Raw genomic sequence first — 18,268 nt, forward strand, 5'->3', positions numbered from 1 at the left:
CCAGCTTGCCAGAGTCACAGTTTCATCCTTAGCCAAGCCAGCAAAAAAGTGAATTTGCTCAGCCTGTGTCTGTCATCCAAGCTGGAGAGACTTCAACTCCCAGAACGCCCCAGCCAACATAGGGAATTCGGGGAGTTGCAAGTCCACGCATCTTAAGGCCAGCAAGGTGACAAACAACGCATTACATATTTTTATTTCCTGCTTGTGGGGATCGTCTCACCTTCCTGCCGTGTTAAAAAGTATCCGTCTTGCAGGAGCAAATTTTGGGAGCTACTCTTAAAGGCTTCCGGGCTACAAAATTAGCCAGAATCGCAAATTATGTTCAAAACTGAATCCAGGAAAGTTCAAAGAAATTGAACAGATTTTGGGTGGCAACTGACACATATTTAGGACGGTTGCAGTGTCCCGGGGTCATGTCATCCCCTTCTGTGACCTTCTGACAGGCAGTCCATGGGGAAGCCGGAGTCACTTAGCAACTGGGTCACTAAGTGAACAACTGCAGTGATTCTCGCAACAACTGTGGCACGAAGGATCATAAAATGGGGCAAAAGACTCATTTAACTACTGTCTTGCTTAGCAACAGACATTTTGGCCTCAATTGTAGTCAGAAGTGGAGGTCTACCGGTAGATGGACAATTAAATAGGTAATAGATCAGGGGTCTTCAAACGTGGCCCTGTGGACTTCAACTCCCAGAATTCCTCAGCCAGGCACGTTGGCTGAGGAATTCTGGGAGTTGAAGTCCACAAGTCATCAAAGGGCCAAGTTTGAAGACCCCTGTAACAGATACACAGGCAGACACTGTGAGATACCAGGCAGTAATTGGAATAATAATAATAATTGGATAATATTAATAATTGGATAATAATAATAATTGGAAACTATTTAAAATTCCTATCTTGGCTGCCCTAATTAAACCTGATCTGAGCTAATTTTAAATAAAAAATAGAAGCAGAGCCACAGAGCATTGGGGGGACCAGTAGCAACATGCAGCTGGGGAACATCTTCTCCCATTATCCCCGGCCTGGGTTGACTGGGAGTACTGGGAAGTGTGGTCATCTTAGCCTGGAGGAAACCTGGTTCAGCATATCGAAGTCAATATTCTGGTTTGGATTTTTGCATTGTGTTGCTTGACTACAGATACCAGTTCTGTTGTACGCTATACAGGAAGTCCTCGACCTACAACAACTGGGGCCAGAACATGCGTTGCTAAGCAAGGCAGTTAACTCAGTTGCCACTTTTGCAAGCTTTTCTGCCAGTTTGGTTAAGCAAATCCCTAGGGTTGTTAAGTGAATCACACGATCGTTAAGTGAATCCCCCACCGGCTTTTGTTTTTTGCGGGCCAGGAAAGCTGAATGTCCATTGCTAAAGCAAGGCAGTTGTTAAGTGAGTCCTGCCTAATTTTATAACCTTTTTTTTTGGCCAGGCTTGTGAAACAGCACTGCGGTTGTTAAGTGAATTAGACTGTCATTAAGCGAATCCATTGACATTGCTTGTCGGGCACTGGCTGGGAAGGTTGCAAATGGCGATCAGGTGACTCCAGGATTCTGAAACCGTGGTAAATACATGCTGGCTTGCCAAGCAGTTGAATTTTGATCACATGACCATCGTGGGGAAAAAAAAATTCTGACGGTCGTAAGTGTGAGGACTGGTCGTAAAAGTCATTTCTTTCAGGCCCATTCTAACTTCAACGAGCGGTTGTACGCCGAGGACTACCTATATTCCTTTTTTGTAATCTCTCTTGCCCGAGCCTAGGTTGGAGGCACACCTAAAAATCGCGCTTTCCCCATCAGGAGCCAGAGGAGCTTCACCAGACCAACTTCGGCCTGACCCCATTCGCCTCAGCTCAAGCTCCGCCCCCTTCTTGCCTTTCACCGCCCCAAACGGCAGCACCGTTTTTCCCGCCTAAAAAGAGAGACGTCAGGGGAGGCGTGGCCTCTTCTCCCCCCCCTTCACCACCACCGCGCTCCTGATTGGATGGAATACCCGGGGGCGTGGCTCGATCTCCGCGCGCGCGGGGCACTCCCGCCTTTGCTCATTGGACGTAATGCTCATGGGGGGGCGTGGCTGGGAACTCGGCGCGACTATATATATCTGCAGGCAACCGCCGAGCGCGCTCGGCCAGTTGGACGCGCGGGCGCGATGGCGGAGATAGAGAGCCAGGAGGCGCCCGAGCTGGAGTGCGGCATCTGCTGCATGCCTTACGACCGCTGCGGGCGCGCGCCTCGGCGGCTGGGCGGCGCGCGCGGCTCCTGGAAGCCCTCGCGCTGCCGCCACGTCATCTGCAGCGCCTGCGTGTGCCAGCTGGCGCGCGAGGGCTGGTGGGAGGAGGTCACGTGCCCCTACTGCCGGGCCGTCACCTCCCTCCGCGAGCGCGGCAACCTGCTGGCGGCCGGCGTGAGGCGCAGCAGCGGCGGCTGGCGGCGCCGCCTGGTCCTGCCGCCCATCGACGCCGAGCTCTGGCAGCGGGTCGTGCTCCGCGAGCGGGAACGGGAGCAAGCCGGCCGCGTGGAGCGCCTAGCCGGGGACGAAGACCTCGAAGAAGGCGAGGAGGAGGAGGAGGAGGGAGAGAGCGGCCGGGACGAGCAATGGCGCCCCTGGCGGACGCTGAAGAAATTCCTCAAGGGAGGAGGCGGAGGAAGCGGCGGCCAACCAGCGCATGCGCGGGACCGGAGAGGGCGGGGCCGCGGCGGATCTGGGCCCACGTGGCGGAGGCGGCAGCCAATCAACCGTGAGTGTCCTTCCCGAGGGATGACGGGAAATGAAGTCCCGGGGAGACTCCAGCGTCTTTCATAGCCAGGGGGAGAAACATTGGTTTGCAAGGGTTGGGACTGGGGTCGTGGCCTCAATTGCCCTCCCTCCAAGGCTTGCAGCACGTGATTAAGACCTTCCCCCCCCCCGCTGAATTTGGCTCGATTTATTTAGAATATTTAGAATTAACACAGTTGGAAGGGACCTTGTGGGTCATCTAGTCCAACCCCACCCAAGCAGTAGACCCTACACCAGGAGTCTTCAAACTTGGCCCTTTCGTGACTTGTGGACTGAGGAATTCTGGGAGTTGAAGTCCACAAGTCGTCCAAGGGCCAGGTTTGAGGACCCCCTAACCCTACACCATTTTAGCCCGTGTGTGCAGCTCCCGGGAATCCTCGACTAACAAGCAACCTTTAAGGTTATGTGGACTTCAACTCCCAGAATTCCCCAGCCTGTCTGGCTGATGAATTCTGGGAGTTGAAGTCCACCCGGCTTAAAAAGCGGCCAAGCTTGGGGACTTCCTGCCTTAAAACGGGAAGGCTGAGCTTCAGCTGTTGGGGCAGGCAGGAAACACCGTGAGGCTAAAGAAGTCTGAAAGCTCGGAAGGCAGAAGGTCCGGTCCTGGGGACAGATCCCAGATTGGAACCTATCCTAGGATGCATACCTTCGCCTTCCTTTGTGGAGACACCTTAACTCGGGTGTTGAGGAAGCTCAGGATTGGAAAACGCCCCCCCTCCCTCCGTGGCCCTGGATGGGTTTGGGGGTGCATCGCATTCGAAGCCCTTGAAGGCAGAGGGGGGGGACCCCGGCTGGCCACCCTGGAACAGCTGTGGTGAGATGCCTCAAGGACGTGCCAACCCCCTCAAGGATGACGAGTCTACAGGTTCAGCTAAGATTTATTAACTTTACACGCCCACCCATCTCGAAATTTCAGGGTCTCTGAAACGTTTCTCGTGCTCTGAGCTGCCCACGCTTGCTTTGAAACGAGACCCGAGGCCAATGCATTTGAATTTAATCGGCTCACGTTGGCGAGCATCATTAAAACCGGCATTATAGGCATTATAGTATAGAAATTCAATTAAAATAAAATTAAATTATCTCGTCTTCTGTCCGTGGAGATTCTCGGTCCTCCAGGTCACAGTTATCCCAAAGCTGCTTTTTTTCTTTTTCCCCAGGAGATCAACTGGACTTTCTTGTCTTTCTTTGAAGACGTTTCGCTTCTCATCCCGGAAGCTTCTCCCGCTCTTGGGATGAGAAGCGAGACGTCTTCGAAAGAAAAACAAGTCCAGTTGCCTTGTGAAAAAGGAAAAAAAAAGCAGCTTTGGGACATCTCGGGTTTTATAGTGCAGAGCCTCTCTGTAGATGAATACGAACAAAGTATAATAAGAAATAAAACCAGGGTATACAAATTTTAAGATTAAAATGAAAAATATTGGGGATAAATTTTGGAAATTGTAGAACGACAAGTTATCAGGAGGAGAGGGAAATTCTTTGATGGCCATTTAATGTTGGATTGTTACGGGGGGGGGAGCCTGTTGAGAGAACAGCCAGCCCCATGGTTGCTTGGTCCTCTCCGCCCCCCTCCCCCCCACACACAAAGTCACAATATTTTTTTTTATCCTTTTGCGGATTGGCCAAGAGTTTGGGGGGTCTTTCCTCAGTTCTAGGGGCAGGATGTTCCAGAAAGCTGAGGCAGAGAAGGCCGTCTTCCTACAGCCCGCCAGTTGAAATTTTCCCCTTTGGGTGCCCTCCACCTTTCTTGCAACTTTTCACAATTCTCACCATCCAAAACTGCATTTGTTCGGTCTATTCGTCCCTTCTGCTTACATCCAGGTTTTTTGTTTTTCCTGTCAGATGCTTTCCGGATGGTCCGAGGCCTCCCATCTTTGCATCATCATCATCAGCAGAGTATCAAAATGATTCAGTTAGCTTTCCCTGTATTTTTCCATTCTTGACTCACTGGCTTCTAAATATGTACTTTTATCAAACACATTGTAACCCTTAGGCTTTTAATTAAAGTATTCTTAGGGCGCTGCGTACTTAGATCGGTGTCCTGCTTTTTAATAGTCAAGAGTGATTCATAAAGTTGCAATGAGCTGCGTGTTTTGGAAGCGGCGTGCATGGCTTAAGCAGGATGTCTTTCCTAAGGGAAAGGGGAAAAAAATGCCCCGTTGAGTTGCAACATCGAAAAGCATTCCTGACTTTTTTTTTTTTTAGCAAGCTGTTGAAAATCTGGCTGTTCCCCCCCCCCCCAAAAAAAAGCCTCTGGGGTGGTGGTCTCAGCTGTTAACGAGAGGCAATTGGCATGGAACCCAATTGTGGATTAGGCTGACCGTATCTATGATGCATTTTACTGATTTTGTGGTAAACAATAAAACGTGGCTTAAAAATTGCTTAGTTGCACGACGGACGCGGCACAAAAGCCGTAAAGCTTTTTGCTGATATTTTATCCCAGTGACTGAAGTCGGCAGTAAGGTGATAAAAATAACAAGGCTGCGGGCGAAAAGGCAAGGAATGGAGGCTCCCTTCTGCTTTCAGTTTGATAGAACAAATTCCTCCCCCCCCCCCAATAAAGGAGAATATTTGCAGCTCAGCGTTGAAGTGAGGGGTCCTTGAGGGGTCTCTGTGCTTGGCTGTTTTCTTGCAGACGTCTCGTGACCCAACTAGGTAACGCTGTCAGCGAGTGCACTGCAAGGAAACGACGGAGTTCAGAGAGCACCAAGGACCCCCTCAAAAACTTTTCTCGCTCTCCTGGGCCAGAGTCGCGACTGTAAGAAAACGTGTCGGTCCCATTAGACAGCTGAAGTGCGTTTTGTCGTATTTGTAAGTGCCCGTACGTCTTTTAACTTTGCAACCGTTCGGCACAAAATCCGCTTCTCCCCTGGGAAAAAAGCCCAGTCGGAAACAGCCTGCCTCCCCTTGAAGTGCAAGAACAACCGCTCCGTTTGCCCCCCAGTAAGAGAAGTTTTAGCTGCTTGCAATTTGTTATCCTTGATATATTTTGATTTCTGCATTTGCTGTTTTTCTAACGGGGAAATAACTCGACAGCGAAAGGACCCAGAGGTAAACACCGCAAAGGGAGAAAAGCTAATTGGGGGATTCTGATCGGTTCCTACGGTAAGCAATTTTGTTGGGAGCCAAGGAGATTTTCTGCCTGTATTTATTTGGGGGAAGAGGATTGGCTTAATAGGTTGAATCAGGGAAGCGCAGATAAGTGTACATTTTGAAGCTGGAAACCTGGCATCTCTGGGGCTTAGAAAGGCAGTCGGTGCCAGGAGTTGAGCATTTGACGCGGGGTGGTGGTGGTGGCAAGATGTGGGTTTTGAGCACAGTTGCGACTGACTCATTTTTTAAAAAAAATATGCGTGTGTTCTGGGAAGGTGAGAATTTAAACCCCCAGCCTTTTAGATGCTTCTGAGTGCAAGCCAGGTTCACCTCTTCTCTTGTTTAATATCAGCCATTTTCTCTCCCTCTCCCGCAGCCTACGGTTCCGGAACGAAGGACGTGGCCATTGTGACTTGCTACGTCATCTGAAAAGCCAGGGTCACTTGACGCGGAGGAAACCTGTTTTGTGGTCCGTTGCATCAAGGGAACTGCCTCTCCGAGGAGGAGGCGACGGCGCCCTCTCCCATTTTGGAGAGACACGGCGGACTGGTGTCTTTTTTTGTGGGTTCCACGGCGGCCCAAGAAGAATCGACAAGGAATTTCTTTCGCCACTCCTCGCCGTGAGGCGCAGCAAAAAACCCAAGTCGCAGCAGAGGAAAAGAATTCTACAACCAGCCGCGTTTTGGTGAAAATACGTTTCCTTCAAGGTTAAAAGAGCCTTTTTTTTCTTTTCTTTTTTTTTAGATTTACTTCGTTGGAAGATGTTAACAGCCTCCCACTAAATGTGTTCACAATCTCTCTTCTAAAAAAAAAAAACCTCAGACCTTGTTCTCTGGAAGTGCTTCTCCCCCCCCCCCCCCCCGATACCCTGGCAAAACAATCCACGTGACTTTTTTTAAAAAAAAATGGAATAAATGCTTTTTTATACGACTTGACGTGGGTCATTGATTCCTTGAAGGTAGAACGAAAGGATACCGGGCGACCTATAAATCCTTGTTTACGGTGTTTTTCTTCCAATCTTAAAAGAGGCTGAGATCTTTCGCACGGCATCTTTCTAACCTGCAGAGAACAGAACGTTTCAAACAACCAATTTATGTTGACCATCGCCTCTGGAACGATGCTGCCACGGGCATTTCTGCCCCTTAAGTTACGAGAATGGATATTTCAGCTAGGATTTCTATTTCTCTGGTTGGATCGGAACCTCCTTCACATCCGTAGGCCTAAAATGAAGATGCTGGTGGGGAAGCCCTCAAATTTGACTTTTAGGATTGTGTGGTCTGTATAGAAGGAGGTGACTTGCCCTCTTGATCTTGTTTTTTGTTTTGTTTGTTTGTTTTTGGTTTTTTGGTAAGATGAGAAACTGAAACTGAACAGGTTCAAAGTCACAACAGCGCCCGAGAAAATAACTTCCATTTTCGAAGATAAATGGTACCCTTGTGATTGTTTGCGACAAGGTCGTTCTGAGTTGTCTTTTGTCAGGATTTGGTTGCACTGATTACGAACTGGAATAACGGTCCTTTTTTTTTCCTGTGCGAAATGTTTGCATCTAAAGACGAGAGATCGCGTGACCTGGTCCGAAGTCGAGTTTCAAATGCTGTATATTTTGTGTTTTGTTTTTAAAAAATCCATTTCTGTGAAATGTGTCTGAAAGCCTTCGTAATTTAATATTTATATTCTGCTTTCCTCGTTCGACGGTTGTGCGTTATTTCATAACGTTAATAAAACATGTAGGATTTTTAAAAGGATTTTGCCGTTGACATAATTGAAACGGAAACTGGCTGGGTTTCATCGGTGGCCGACGACGTAGAAAATGCACCAACCGTGCGTGGCGTTGTCGTTTCCACAGTCGGTGTGGATAAAATTCCCCATGCCACGGTGGGTCTCCTGCCTTTTGCAACAGGCAAAGGAAGCCTAAGCATTTGGAAGGCCACCATCTTCCCGTGGCTTCTAAGTTTCTCCATCAAGGTTGATTCAGCTCGATAGCCCGGCAGGCATTTCGATCCGGATTTCTCCAACGAAAGATTGCGGCCACTTCCTTGGATCATATCCTGTTTGTTCACCGCCCTGGGCATACAATCTTCCCCGCCTCTCGTGACCTGCGACCGAGGCTGCTTTTAATGCGACTGTGTAGGAGGCCACTGAGTCACTTAGACGACACCCTGGCCTGCAGCTTTGCGGCAGGCAACTTTTGCAAACCTGGCCGAGCACGGCGGGATGTGACTCAAAGCTTTCGGAGGCCAAAAGAGTCTCATTCTAATTGGGAGGGGGGGGGGAAATATCTTTGGGGCTAATGGGAGAGTCAGCCCCCAATTGGGGGGGATTGTCTTGAGGGGGGGGGGAACCTGGAAGCTTCTGCTGAATGTATGGCGAAGCGGCGGTTCCTATTCCAGACTGCAAATTTGGGCTACGTCGGTTGCTTGAATCTTAACCTTCCTGTTGCTGCAATTAGTTTGACACACTTAAGACGGAAACTTTTACAGCTATTAATCTTGGCTATGGCTGTAGGACGCTTAACCACGTTCAACCAGTTTTCCCTGCAAACCTGATTTTCTTCAGTTGTCCCAATACACCGGGCCATGAGGTGCTACACCCAGGCGGTCCTTGACGTATGACCAATTGCTTACTTATTGTTCAAAGTTACAACATACAAAAAAAAATGACTTATGACTAGAGTCAAAGTTCCCAGCATGAGCCAGCTGTGCGCAGCGGCAGCCAAAAAAAAAAGCTCATGCAATCCTAGGTTGCAGAAACACGGATGGAATCAAGATCGTGTGAAGTGTTAGTCCCGCTTAGTAAAGCCTTAGTAAGGCCACACCTGGGATCCTGCATCCAGCTTTGGTCCCCCCCGTTCCAAAAAAGATGTTGAGACTTTGGGAAAAAGCGCAAAGAAGAGCAACTAAGATGATTAAAGGCCTGGAGATTAAAACATATAAAGGTGGCTTGCAGGATTTGGGTTTGGCCAGTCTAGAGAAAAAGGGTGTGTGTAACACGATAGCAGTCTTCCAGTATTTGAGGTTCTGCCCCAAAGTTGTGGGTCCTTCATCCCTGGAGGCCCTCAAGAAGAGACTGGACAACCACCTACCTGAAATGGAATAGGATCTGCTTGAGCAGAGGGCTGGACTGGAAGACCTCTAAGGTCCCTTCCAGTTCTATTCAGATTGAAAAAAAATCAATTTGCCTAATCAAGCCATGATTCCTTCGTTACAGCAGCTTCTTTTGGTAGATCAGAACACTTAGCAGCTCAATCCAGCTTGTCGATAACACCCCGCTCTCCTACATGGCACACCTACTACTACTACCACCCAGTGCTGGCAAGTTCTACAAAGCGCTTAAGACAGATCAAGATGTTGCTACAGCGGCTGGCTTGGAATGTTTATTCTGCTTCTAAATGTTATTCTAAAGAGGGCAGCGTTCGCCTTTTATATATATATATACTCCACCCATCTGAATGTTGCTGAGACTGTCCATGGAATTTCTCTGCAAACAGGATAAAAGGTAAAGGTTCCCCCACATGTGCGTGTCGTTTCCGACTCTAGGGGCCAGTGCTCCTCTCCGATTCAAAGCCGAAGAGCCAGCGCTTGTCCGAGGACATCTCCGTGGTCGTGGCCAGCATGACTATTTTATTTATTTATTTATTTAGATTTATATACCGCCCTTTCCCGAAGGACTCAGGGCGGTTTACAGGGTATTTAAAAGAAAATCAATACAAAAGTTAAAACAAATTAAAAAAGATTAAATGAAACCCTGAGAAAAAAATAAAAACCCAGTTAAAATTAAAAATTTCTCAGCCTGGGTCAGAGAGCTCGAAGAGGCAGGTCTTCAGGCCCCGGCGGAATGATCGGAGGTCGGGGGCAGTTCTCAGCTCCACTGGCAGCTGGTTCCAAAGGGCAGGCGCCCCCACTGAGAAGGCCCTATCCCTGGGTGTCGTCCACCGGCAATCTCTTACCGGCGGTACCCCGAGAAGACCCTCCCTGTGGGAGCGCACTGGACGAAGGGAGCTTGATGCCGGCAGCAGGTGTTCCCTCAGATATCCCGGACCCTCGCCATTTAGGGCTTTATAGGTCATCACCAGCACCTTGACGCCAAAGGCGCAAGGAACGCTGTTCCCTTCCCACCGTAGTGGTCCCTATTTTTCTACTTGCCTTTTTACGTGCTTTCGAACTGCTAGGTGGGCAGAAGCTGGGATGAGTAACAGGCGCTCACTCTGCTCACTCTGTTACGCAGCACTCGGGATTCAACTCGCCAAACTGCTGACCTGATCGACAAGCTCAGCATCCTAACTCACTGAGCCACCGCATCCCTTTTTGTAAACGGATATATATATATTCAGGTTTTTCCCCACGTAGAATTGAAGGTGTAAGAGCAACGTTTCGACGGAATCCCATCCGTCATCCTCAGGCTGGTGGCTTCAGCTTCCTTCTCAGAAAATATATATAGATATAGATATAGATATAGATATAGATAGATAGATAGATAGATAGATAGATAGATAGATAGATAGATAGATAGATAGATATAGATATATAAATGTTTTCTGAGGTTTTCGCGGGTGCCTGTATGTGGATCCTTGGTTTTTCGGGTTCTTCCCCGCGTAGAACTAAAGGTGTAGGCGCAACGTTTCGACGAAATCCCATCCGTCATCATCAGGCTAGTGGTTTCTGCAGAAACCACTAGCCTGATGATGACGGATGGGATTTCGTCGAAACGTTGCGCCTACACCTTTAGTTCTACGCGGGGAAGAACCCGAAAAACCAAGGATCCAGATATATAAATATATAAATATATAAATATATAGATATATAGATATATATAGATATATATATAAATAAATATTCCTCTGTTTACAGAGAAACTCCATGGACAGTCTCAGCAACATTCAGATGAGTGGACTTCAACTCCCAGGATTCCCCAGCCAGCCATGGTTTAAGGTGGGTGGATCTTAAGCTCCAGGGCTGGCTGAGGAATTCTGGGATGTGAAGTCCACTCATCTTAAAAGTCGCTGATACTTGAGAAGGGCTGCCCGGGACCCACGGCTAGACTTATATAAGGTATATTATATATAAAATAGGTGCATGTGCAGAACAGAAGAGGCAAAGGCGCAGAGTTTACGTAGCCAAGGAAACAGTGCCTTTAATTCTGCAAGATTTAAACAAGAAGTGACTCAAAATGCGGCAATCCGTCCAGGAGTGCGGCTTGGCTTTGCCCCCCCCCTCGTGTCCCCCCCCTCCCAAAACCAGCTCGCTTTCACAGGGGAGGGGGGGCGAAGGGGGGGGAAATGGGCCCGCCCTCCCAAAGCAGGGACACCTCTGGGTCAGGCTCCCCAAAAGTTCTGGCTGGAGGGAGGGGTCCCACTCCAAGGGGCTCCCCGAACAGACCGCAGTCAGGGAGGGGGGGTGTCTCTGCGTTCTGCCCCCCCCCGGGGTGGGGAAGCCAGGCCCGAGAGGGAAAGGGGGATTAAACATACAGCATGAATGTGTATACATTATATATATATTCATATTTATAAGAGTCCTTTTTTGCAGTGCTTCTTCGAAAAGTTTCGACACTGGGGGAGGGGGGCGCAGCAAAGACCCCCCCTCCAAAAAAAGCAGGCTGCCCCCTCCCCTGTCCGAGCCCCGGGCAGCCTGGATCCTAGCTCGCAAGTCGGCCCCCTCCCGCAACCGCCAGCCGGGGGGATACAAACCAGCTCGGTCCTGAGTACCTCTTGGCCAGTCTTAAGTCCGCCTTGCGGGGCGTGGGGGGGGGGAGTGGCTTTCCAGATGGAGCTGGCCGCTGGCTCCCCCACCGCAGGAAGGGGAAGGGCCGGGGAGGAGGAATTCGAATCCGAGGCAGGGGTCCCGAGAGGGGGCAGGAATCACCAGCGGGCCCCAAAGCCGTCACATAATCCGGAAATCAAAAAAGGAGAGGCCGGAGGGCCACGGGGCCCCCTTGGAGCAGAGGTGGGGGCCGGCACAGGTGGGGGGGCTCGGCAGGCAGGGGGCCCAGCTGCCCCCCCTCCTCAGTCGTCTATGCAAATCACCTCCCCGCCTTTGGCTTCTTTCTTCTCCAAGCCTTCGCCCTCCTTCTCCTTCTTCACAATCACGGGGGGCCCGTTGGCTGCAACGATATTGGGGGGGGTGAGAGAGAGAATGGTATATATCTCCATGGTGTGTGTGTGTGTGCGCGCGTGCGTGTATACATACACACAGTGTTTCCACACAAATATTAATTTATATTATTTTTTGCTCCAAAAGGTGCATTAGAGCTTATTTTGGGGGAAACCGGATAAATATATATATGTATGTATGTATGTATTAGATTTCTATCCTGCCTTTAGTACAAGCAGTCCTTATTTTGGGTAAAACACGGTATCTATCTATCTATCTGTCTGTCTGTCTGTCTATCTATCTATCTATCTATTTATCCATCAATTCTATCTATCTATCTATCTATCTATCTATCTATCTATCTATCTATCTATCTATCTATCTATCCATTCTATCTATTTATATCTATCTATCTATCTATCATCTGTCTGTCTGTCTGTCTGTCTGTCTGTCTATCTATCTATCTATCTATCTATCTATCTATCTATCTATCTATCTATCTATCTATTTATCCATCAAATCTATCTATCTATCTATCTATCTATCTATCTATCTATCTATCTATCTATCTATCTATCTATCTCTATCAATTGTATCTATCTATCTATCTATCTATCTATCTATCTATCTATCTATCTATCTATCTATCTATCTATCTATCTATCTATCAATTCATTCTATCTATCTATCTATCATCTATCTATCTATCTATCTATCTATCTATCTATCTATCAATTCTATCTATCTATCTATCTATCTATCTATCTCTATCAATTCTATCTATCTATCTATGTCTATCAATTCTATCTATCTATCTATCTATCAATTCTATCTATCAAATCTATCTATCTATCTATCTATCTATCTATCTATCTATCTATCAATTCTATCTATCTATCTATCTATCTCTATCAATTCTATCTATCTATCTATGTCTATCAATTCTATCTATCTATCTATCTATCAATTCTATCTATCAAATCTATCTATCTATCTATCTATCTATCTATCTATCTATCTATCTATCTATCTATCTATCTATATCTATCATCTCTGTTTCTCTATTATCTATGTAATCTATATATCCTAATATATATGTGCGTGTGTGTATTAGATTTCTATCCTGCCTTTAGTGACTTAACGGACATTTCTCACACTGACGACCGCTGCATGCATCCCCCACGCTCACGTCTTCAAAATTCGGCCGCTTGCCAACTGGCTTGTATTTATGAGGGTTGCAATTTCTGGGGGGGCGGGGGCTCATGAGATCCCCTTTTGCAACCTGACAGAGCAAAGCCAAGGGGGGAAGCCAATGCTTCACTTAAGCCTCGGTCATAAAACGGGGCAAAATTCACTTAACAAATGTTTCCCTTCGCAACAGAAACGGCGGGCCCCGGTCGTAAGTCGAGGACTACGTGTATTTAAAATGACTTGTGAACGTTTTTCCACATTTATGACCGTTGCAGCCTCTCCTTGGTCACATGATCAAAATTCAGACCCTTGCGCAATCGACCCGTATTTATGACGGTCGCCGTGTCTCCTGCGGGGGTGGGGCGTCACGCGATCCCCTTTTGCGACCTCGTAACAAAGTCAACGGGGAAGCCAGATTGGCTTAACGACCGGGTTACTAACTTAGCAACTGCGGCGATTTACTTAACAATTGCGACCCCCCCCCAAAAAAAGGCAGTTAAGATGGGGCAAAATTCACTTAACGGCTGCTGTCTCCTTTAAACCCGGCTGTCGTCATAAGATGAGGACTACCTTCCTGGACGTGAGGTTCTGTTTCTTTTTTTTTTCCCCGCAACCCAAATGTCCTTTTGTGTGTGTGCGTCGGCCGCAACGGTGTCGTGACTCAGAAGCCTCGCGCCTTCGCCCCCAACTGACCTGTTATGAAGGAGCCGGTGGGCATTTGGCTGTAGTTGGCCCCCAAGGTGGGCAGGCCCCCGCCGGGGGTGGCCCCGAAGGAGCCCCCGAAACTAGGTGGGGTGGCGTAGGGTCCAGGTGGGAAGGCCTGCGGAAGGGGGAAAAAAAAAAAGACGGGGAGGGGGACACAAATTAGCCTTCCAGTCTCGTTGCGTTAGGCGACGGGTGGCAAATAAATGAGGAAAAGTAAAGTAACATAAAATATTAAAACGAAACGAAACTGAAGTTCCAATCCCGCCGCCAGGGGGGGGGGGCGGGAAAGCCAGGGCGAAGGGACCCGGGTTCAAAAGCAGCAAGAGGGATTCCCCCAACCATCCACCCTCCTGGGTTCACTAGCTGCGGAGGAAGGAAAACAAAAACGACATTTCCAGTATTAAAATCTAGCCAAGAATAGCAGCTGCTCGGTCTGCACCTTCGGGGGAAAAAAAGAACTTTCCTTCCTCGTGCCGATTTATCTTTCTTTCCAGCTTTTCCCAGCCAGCCGAAAGGGGAGGAGGGCCGAGAAATCAAATGGGAATTTTGCAGCCACAGATGGCGCCCTGCCTCAACCGGGGCGAAGCAAGGCGATGCCCAGAGAAGAGAATCTTGGCAGATCACGGTTGAAGTGTGTGTGTGTGAGGGGGGGGGGGGGGTTCCTCGTGGGGGTGGGGTCTCCGAGCTTGGTGGTTTTCTGGCAGACATTTCGTGACCCAGAGAGCACCAAGGACCCCACAGTCCTTCCTTCCTTCCTTCCTTCCTTGCTTCCTTCCTTCCTTCCTTCCTTCCCTTCCTTCCTTCCTTCCTTCCTTCCTCCCTTCTAGCACTGACGTTGTCACCTACTACGGTAATGAAAGGTCTGCAAGGAAACCGCCCAGCTCAGAGAGCACCAAGGACCCCACAGTCCTCCTCCTCCTCTTTCTTCTCTTCCTCTTCTTCTCTTCCTCCTCCTTCCTCTTCTCCTCCTCCTCCTCCTTCCTAGCCTTGATGATGTTACCTAGTTGGGTCATCACTAAGGATCCATCTGTCCTCCTCCTCCTCTCACCCTCCCTTCTAGCACTGATGAGGTTCCCTAGTTGGGTCATGAAACGTCTGCAAGGAAACCACCCAGCTCAGAGAGCACCAAGGACCCCACAGTCCGTCCTTCCTTCCTTCCTTCCTTCCTTCCTTCCTTCCTTCCTTCCTTCCTTCCTTCCCTTCCTTCCTTCCTTCCTTCCTTCCCTTTCCTTCTAGCACTGATGATGTTCCCTAGTTGGGTCATGCAACGTCTGCAAGATGTCAGCAAGCTCAGAGAGCATCTAGGACCCCACAGTTCTCCTCTTCGTCCCTTTTTCCTCCTCCTCCTCCTCCTCTGTGCGACCCCACACTCTCTCCTAGCACTAATTGCGTTCCCTAGTTGGGTCATGAAACGTTTGCAAGGAAACCGCCCGGCTCAGAGACCACCAAGGACCCCACAAAGCAAAGTGAAGTCATGATATGGACACCCCATTTTGCCCCCTATGGTAATTCCAGGGGAATTGGGGGGGAGATAGAGATAGCGAGATAAGAGAGAGTAGGAGAGAGAGAATAAAAAGGGAGAGAGGGAGAAAGAGGGAGAAAGAGTAGGAAAGGGAGAGAGAAAATAAGGGAGAGAGGGAGAGGGAGAGAGAGAGTAGGAAAGAGAATAAGAGGAAGAGAGAGAAAGGAAAGGGAGAGAGAATAAGGGAGAGAAGAGAGAGAAAGTAGGAAAGAGAATAAGGGAGAGAGAATAAGAGGGAGAAAGTAGGAAAGGGAGAGAAAGAATAAGGGAGAGAGAGAGTAGGAAAGGGAGAGAGAATAAGAAAGGGAGAGAGGGAGAATAGGAAAGGGAGAGAGAATGAGGGAGAGAGTAGGAAAGGGAGAGAGAATGAGGGAGAGAGAAGGAAAGGGAGAGAGAATAAGGGAGAGGGAGAGAGTAGGAAAGGGAGAGAGAAAGAATAAGGGAGAGAGGGAGAGAGAGAGTAGGAGAAAGAATAAGAAAGGGAAAGGGAGGGAGAGAGAGAAAAGGTTGGCATTTACCGGAACGCTCTGGGTTTCGTTCCCCTTGCTTGCTAAGCGGCTCAGGATGCTGCGCTCGGACATCTGGAGCCGGGCGGCGATGGGAGGGATGCGGGAAAGCGTGGCGGGCAGGCGCGTCACATCGGCCTTCATGTCGCTGAGCAGCTCCTCCAACTGGTTCAGCACTGGCCCAGCCGCCGGGAAGAAGGAGGAGACAGAAGAGAAAGCAATGTCCATCAGGGCCAAGGCTAGCGATGACCTTCCCTGGCGGCCTACGCTTCCTGGACCCCACCGCCTTCCTTCCCAATCTCAATGGGAACAGAGAGCTGGAAAGGGACTTTGGGAGGTCGTCTAGCCCAACCCCGTTCAAGCAGGAGACGGTAGGCCATTCTGGACAAATGTCCGGCCTCTTCTTGAAAACCTCCAGCTTTGGAGCACCCACCAATTCTGGTGGCAAGCCGTCCCACTGAATAACTGTTCTCAGTTAGCAAGTTTGGTTCTATAGGATATGGAACCATAAATTTGGAAGGGACTTGGAGGTCTTCTAGTCCAGCCCCCTGCTCAAGCAGGAGACCCTATCCCAGGGGTAGGCAACCTTGGCTCTTTTATGACTCATGGACTTCAACTCCCAGAATTCCTGTGCCAGCCAGGCTGAGGGGAAAGGGAGAGGTTCCCAAGCTGAGCCAGGCTGGCTGACGAATTCTGGGAGTTGAAGTCCGGAAGTCACCAAGGGAGCCATAGTTCCCCCATGCTGACTTAGGAATTCTGGGAGTTGAAGTCCACAAGTCCTAAAGGGGGCCATAGTTCCCCCATGCTGGCTCAGGAATTCTGGGAGTTGAAGTCCACCAGTCCTAAAGGGGGGGGGCCATAGTTCCCCCATGCTGACTCAGGAATTCTGGGAGTTGAAATCCACGAGTCATGAAGGGGCCATAGTTCCCCCATGCTGGCTGAGGAATTCTGGGAGTTGAAGTCCACCAGTCCTAAAGGGGGGGGCCATAGTTCCCCCATGCTGACTCAGGAATTCTGGGAGTTGAAATCCACGAGTCATGAAGGGGCCATAGTTCCCCCCATGCTGGCTGAGGAATTCTGGGAGTTGAAGTCCACAAGTCCTAAAGGGGGCCATAGTTCCCCCATGCTGACTCAGGAATTCTGGGAGTTGAAATCCACAAGTCATGAAGGGGCCATAGTTCCCCCATGCTGGCTGAGGAATTCTGGGAGTTGAAGTCCACCAGTCATAAAAGAGCCACAGTTGCCTACCCCTGGTCTAGGGGAAGGGGCTGAAGTCAGAAGCCCCTCATCCAACAAGGGAAGGAGGGCCCAAAAACAGCCAGGAAGCAGGAGATACAGGTAGTCCTCCACTTATGACCAAAATTGAGCCCAAAATTTCCCTTGCTAAGCCAGACGGCTGTGAAGAGATCTTTGGCCCCATTTGATCCCCTTTTCTTGCCAGCGAATCGCTGCAGTTGCTCAGTTAGTGACCAGGCTGGTCAGCGAATCCAGCCTCCCTCACTGACTTTCCTTGTCAGACGGTCGCTCAAGGGGATCACGTGACACCCCCCCGGGACGCTGCGACTGTCGTAAATGTGAGCCGGTTGCCAAGCGTCTCAATCTGGATCACATGATCCTGGGGAGGCTGCGACGGTTGCTGAGGGTGAAAAATGGTCCTAAGTCACTTTTTCCAGTGCTGTTGTAAATTCAAACGGTCACTAAGTGAATTGTCGTAAGTTGAGGACTACCCGTTCTTTTATTCAAAGAGAACTCAATAGCCCAAAGGCTAAACCCTGGCGATACTCATGTGATGCTTGTGAAGGGAGACGAGCGAAGATGACAAGGAAACAAAGCAAAGAAGCAAAAGGCACCAAAATTATGCAGCCAGTGACGTCTGTCTGTCCATCCTCTATCTATCTATCTATCTATCTATCTATCTATCTATCTATCTATCTATCTATCTATCTATCTATCTATCTATCTATCTATCATCTATTTATCTACTATATTCTACCTCTATCTTCTATTTATCATCTATTTATCATTTATCTATCTTCTACCTCTATCTTCTATCATCTATTTATCTATCATCTATCTCTATCATCGATCTTCTGTTTATCATTATCTATCCATCTAGCTTCTATTTATCATCTATCTCTATCTATCTATCTACTGTATATCTATCATCTATATCATCTATTTTCTATATCTATCTTCTATATTCTATCTCTATCACCTATCCTTCCATCCATCCATTATCTATCTATCTATCTATCTATCTATCTATCTATCTATCTATCTATCTATCTATCTATCTATCTATCTATCTATCTATCATCTATCTATCTATCTCTCCCTATGTCTATCTTTATCTATCTGTCTGTCCATCTATCTGAGATGTGACATTTTGTTGGGCACAACAGTG

At 48.6% G+C, this 18,268-nt stretch overlaps 2 protein-coding genes across 7 annotated transcripts in view; one reads left to right on the forward strand and one right to left on the reverse strand.

The window, feature by feature from the left end:
- Positions 1–2,128: 2,128 nt before the first annotated feature.
- LOC308675966 (uncharacterized protein) lies at positions 2,129–7,497 on the forward strand. 3 transcript variants are annotated; one of them, XR_014028244.1, is made up of 3 exons: positions 2,129–2,729; positions 4,604–5,866; positions 6,231–7,497. XR_014028244.1 is itself a non-coding variant. In XM_081341655.1 (3 exons), exons 1-3 carry the CDS (start codon positions 2,141–2,143, stop codon positions 6,281–6,283), a joined length of 711 nt encoding a protein of 236 aa, XP_081197781.1. In that variant the 5' UTR covers positions 2,129–2,140; the 3' UTR covers positions 6,284–7,497. The 3 variants fall into 3 exon arrangements, 2 of the variants coding, with proteins under 2 accessions (XP_081197781.1, XP_081197782.1); XM_081341655.1 differs by having other exon boundaries at positions 5,798–5,866; XM_081341656.1 differs by lacking the exon at positions 4,604–5,866.
- Positions 7,498–10,958: 3,461 nt separating this feature from the next.
- The window catches only part of LOC308676618 (chromodomain-helicase-DNA-binding protein 3-like), a 103,981-nt gene continuing 96,671 nt past the window's right edge, over positions 10,959–18,268 (reverse strand). For all 4 annotated transcript variants that reach the window (XM_081342539.1, XM_081342538.1, XM_081342540.1 and 1 more), the window contains 3 exons: positions 15,877–16,040; positions 13,825–13,951; positions 10,959–11,950 (listed from right to left, as the gene is read on the reverse strand). In XM_081342539.1, the coding sequence (XP_081198665.1) occupies positions 11,853–11,950; positions 13,825–13,951; positions 15,877–16,040 (389 nt within the window). In that variant the 3' untranslated portion in view covers positions 10,959–11,852. The remainder of the gene's footprint in view (positions 11,951–13,824; positions 13,952–15,876; positions 16,041–18,268) is intronic.

Source organism: Vipera berus (genome assembly GCF_964194415.1).
Source record: "Vipera berus genome assembly, chromosome: W".
Taxonomy (NCBI): domain Eukaryota; kingdom Metazoa; phylum Chordata; class Lepidosauria; order Squamata; family Viperidae; genus Vipera; species Vipera berus.

Coding starts and splice junctions, on each gene's coding strand:
- LOC308675966 (XM_081341655.1), top strand. CDS start 2,141: ATGGCGGAGATAGAGAGCCAGGAGGCGCCCGAGCTGGAGTGCGGCATC. Junction 2,730..5,797: donor GAGGCGGCAGCCAATCAACC/GTGAGTGTCCTT, acceptor ATAACTCGACAG/CGAAAGGACCCAGAGGTAAA. Junction 5,867..6,230: donor GATTCTGATCGGTTCCTACG/GTAAGCAATTTT, acceptor CCTCTCCCGCAG/CCTACGGTTCCGGAACGAAG.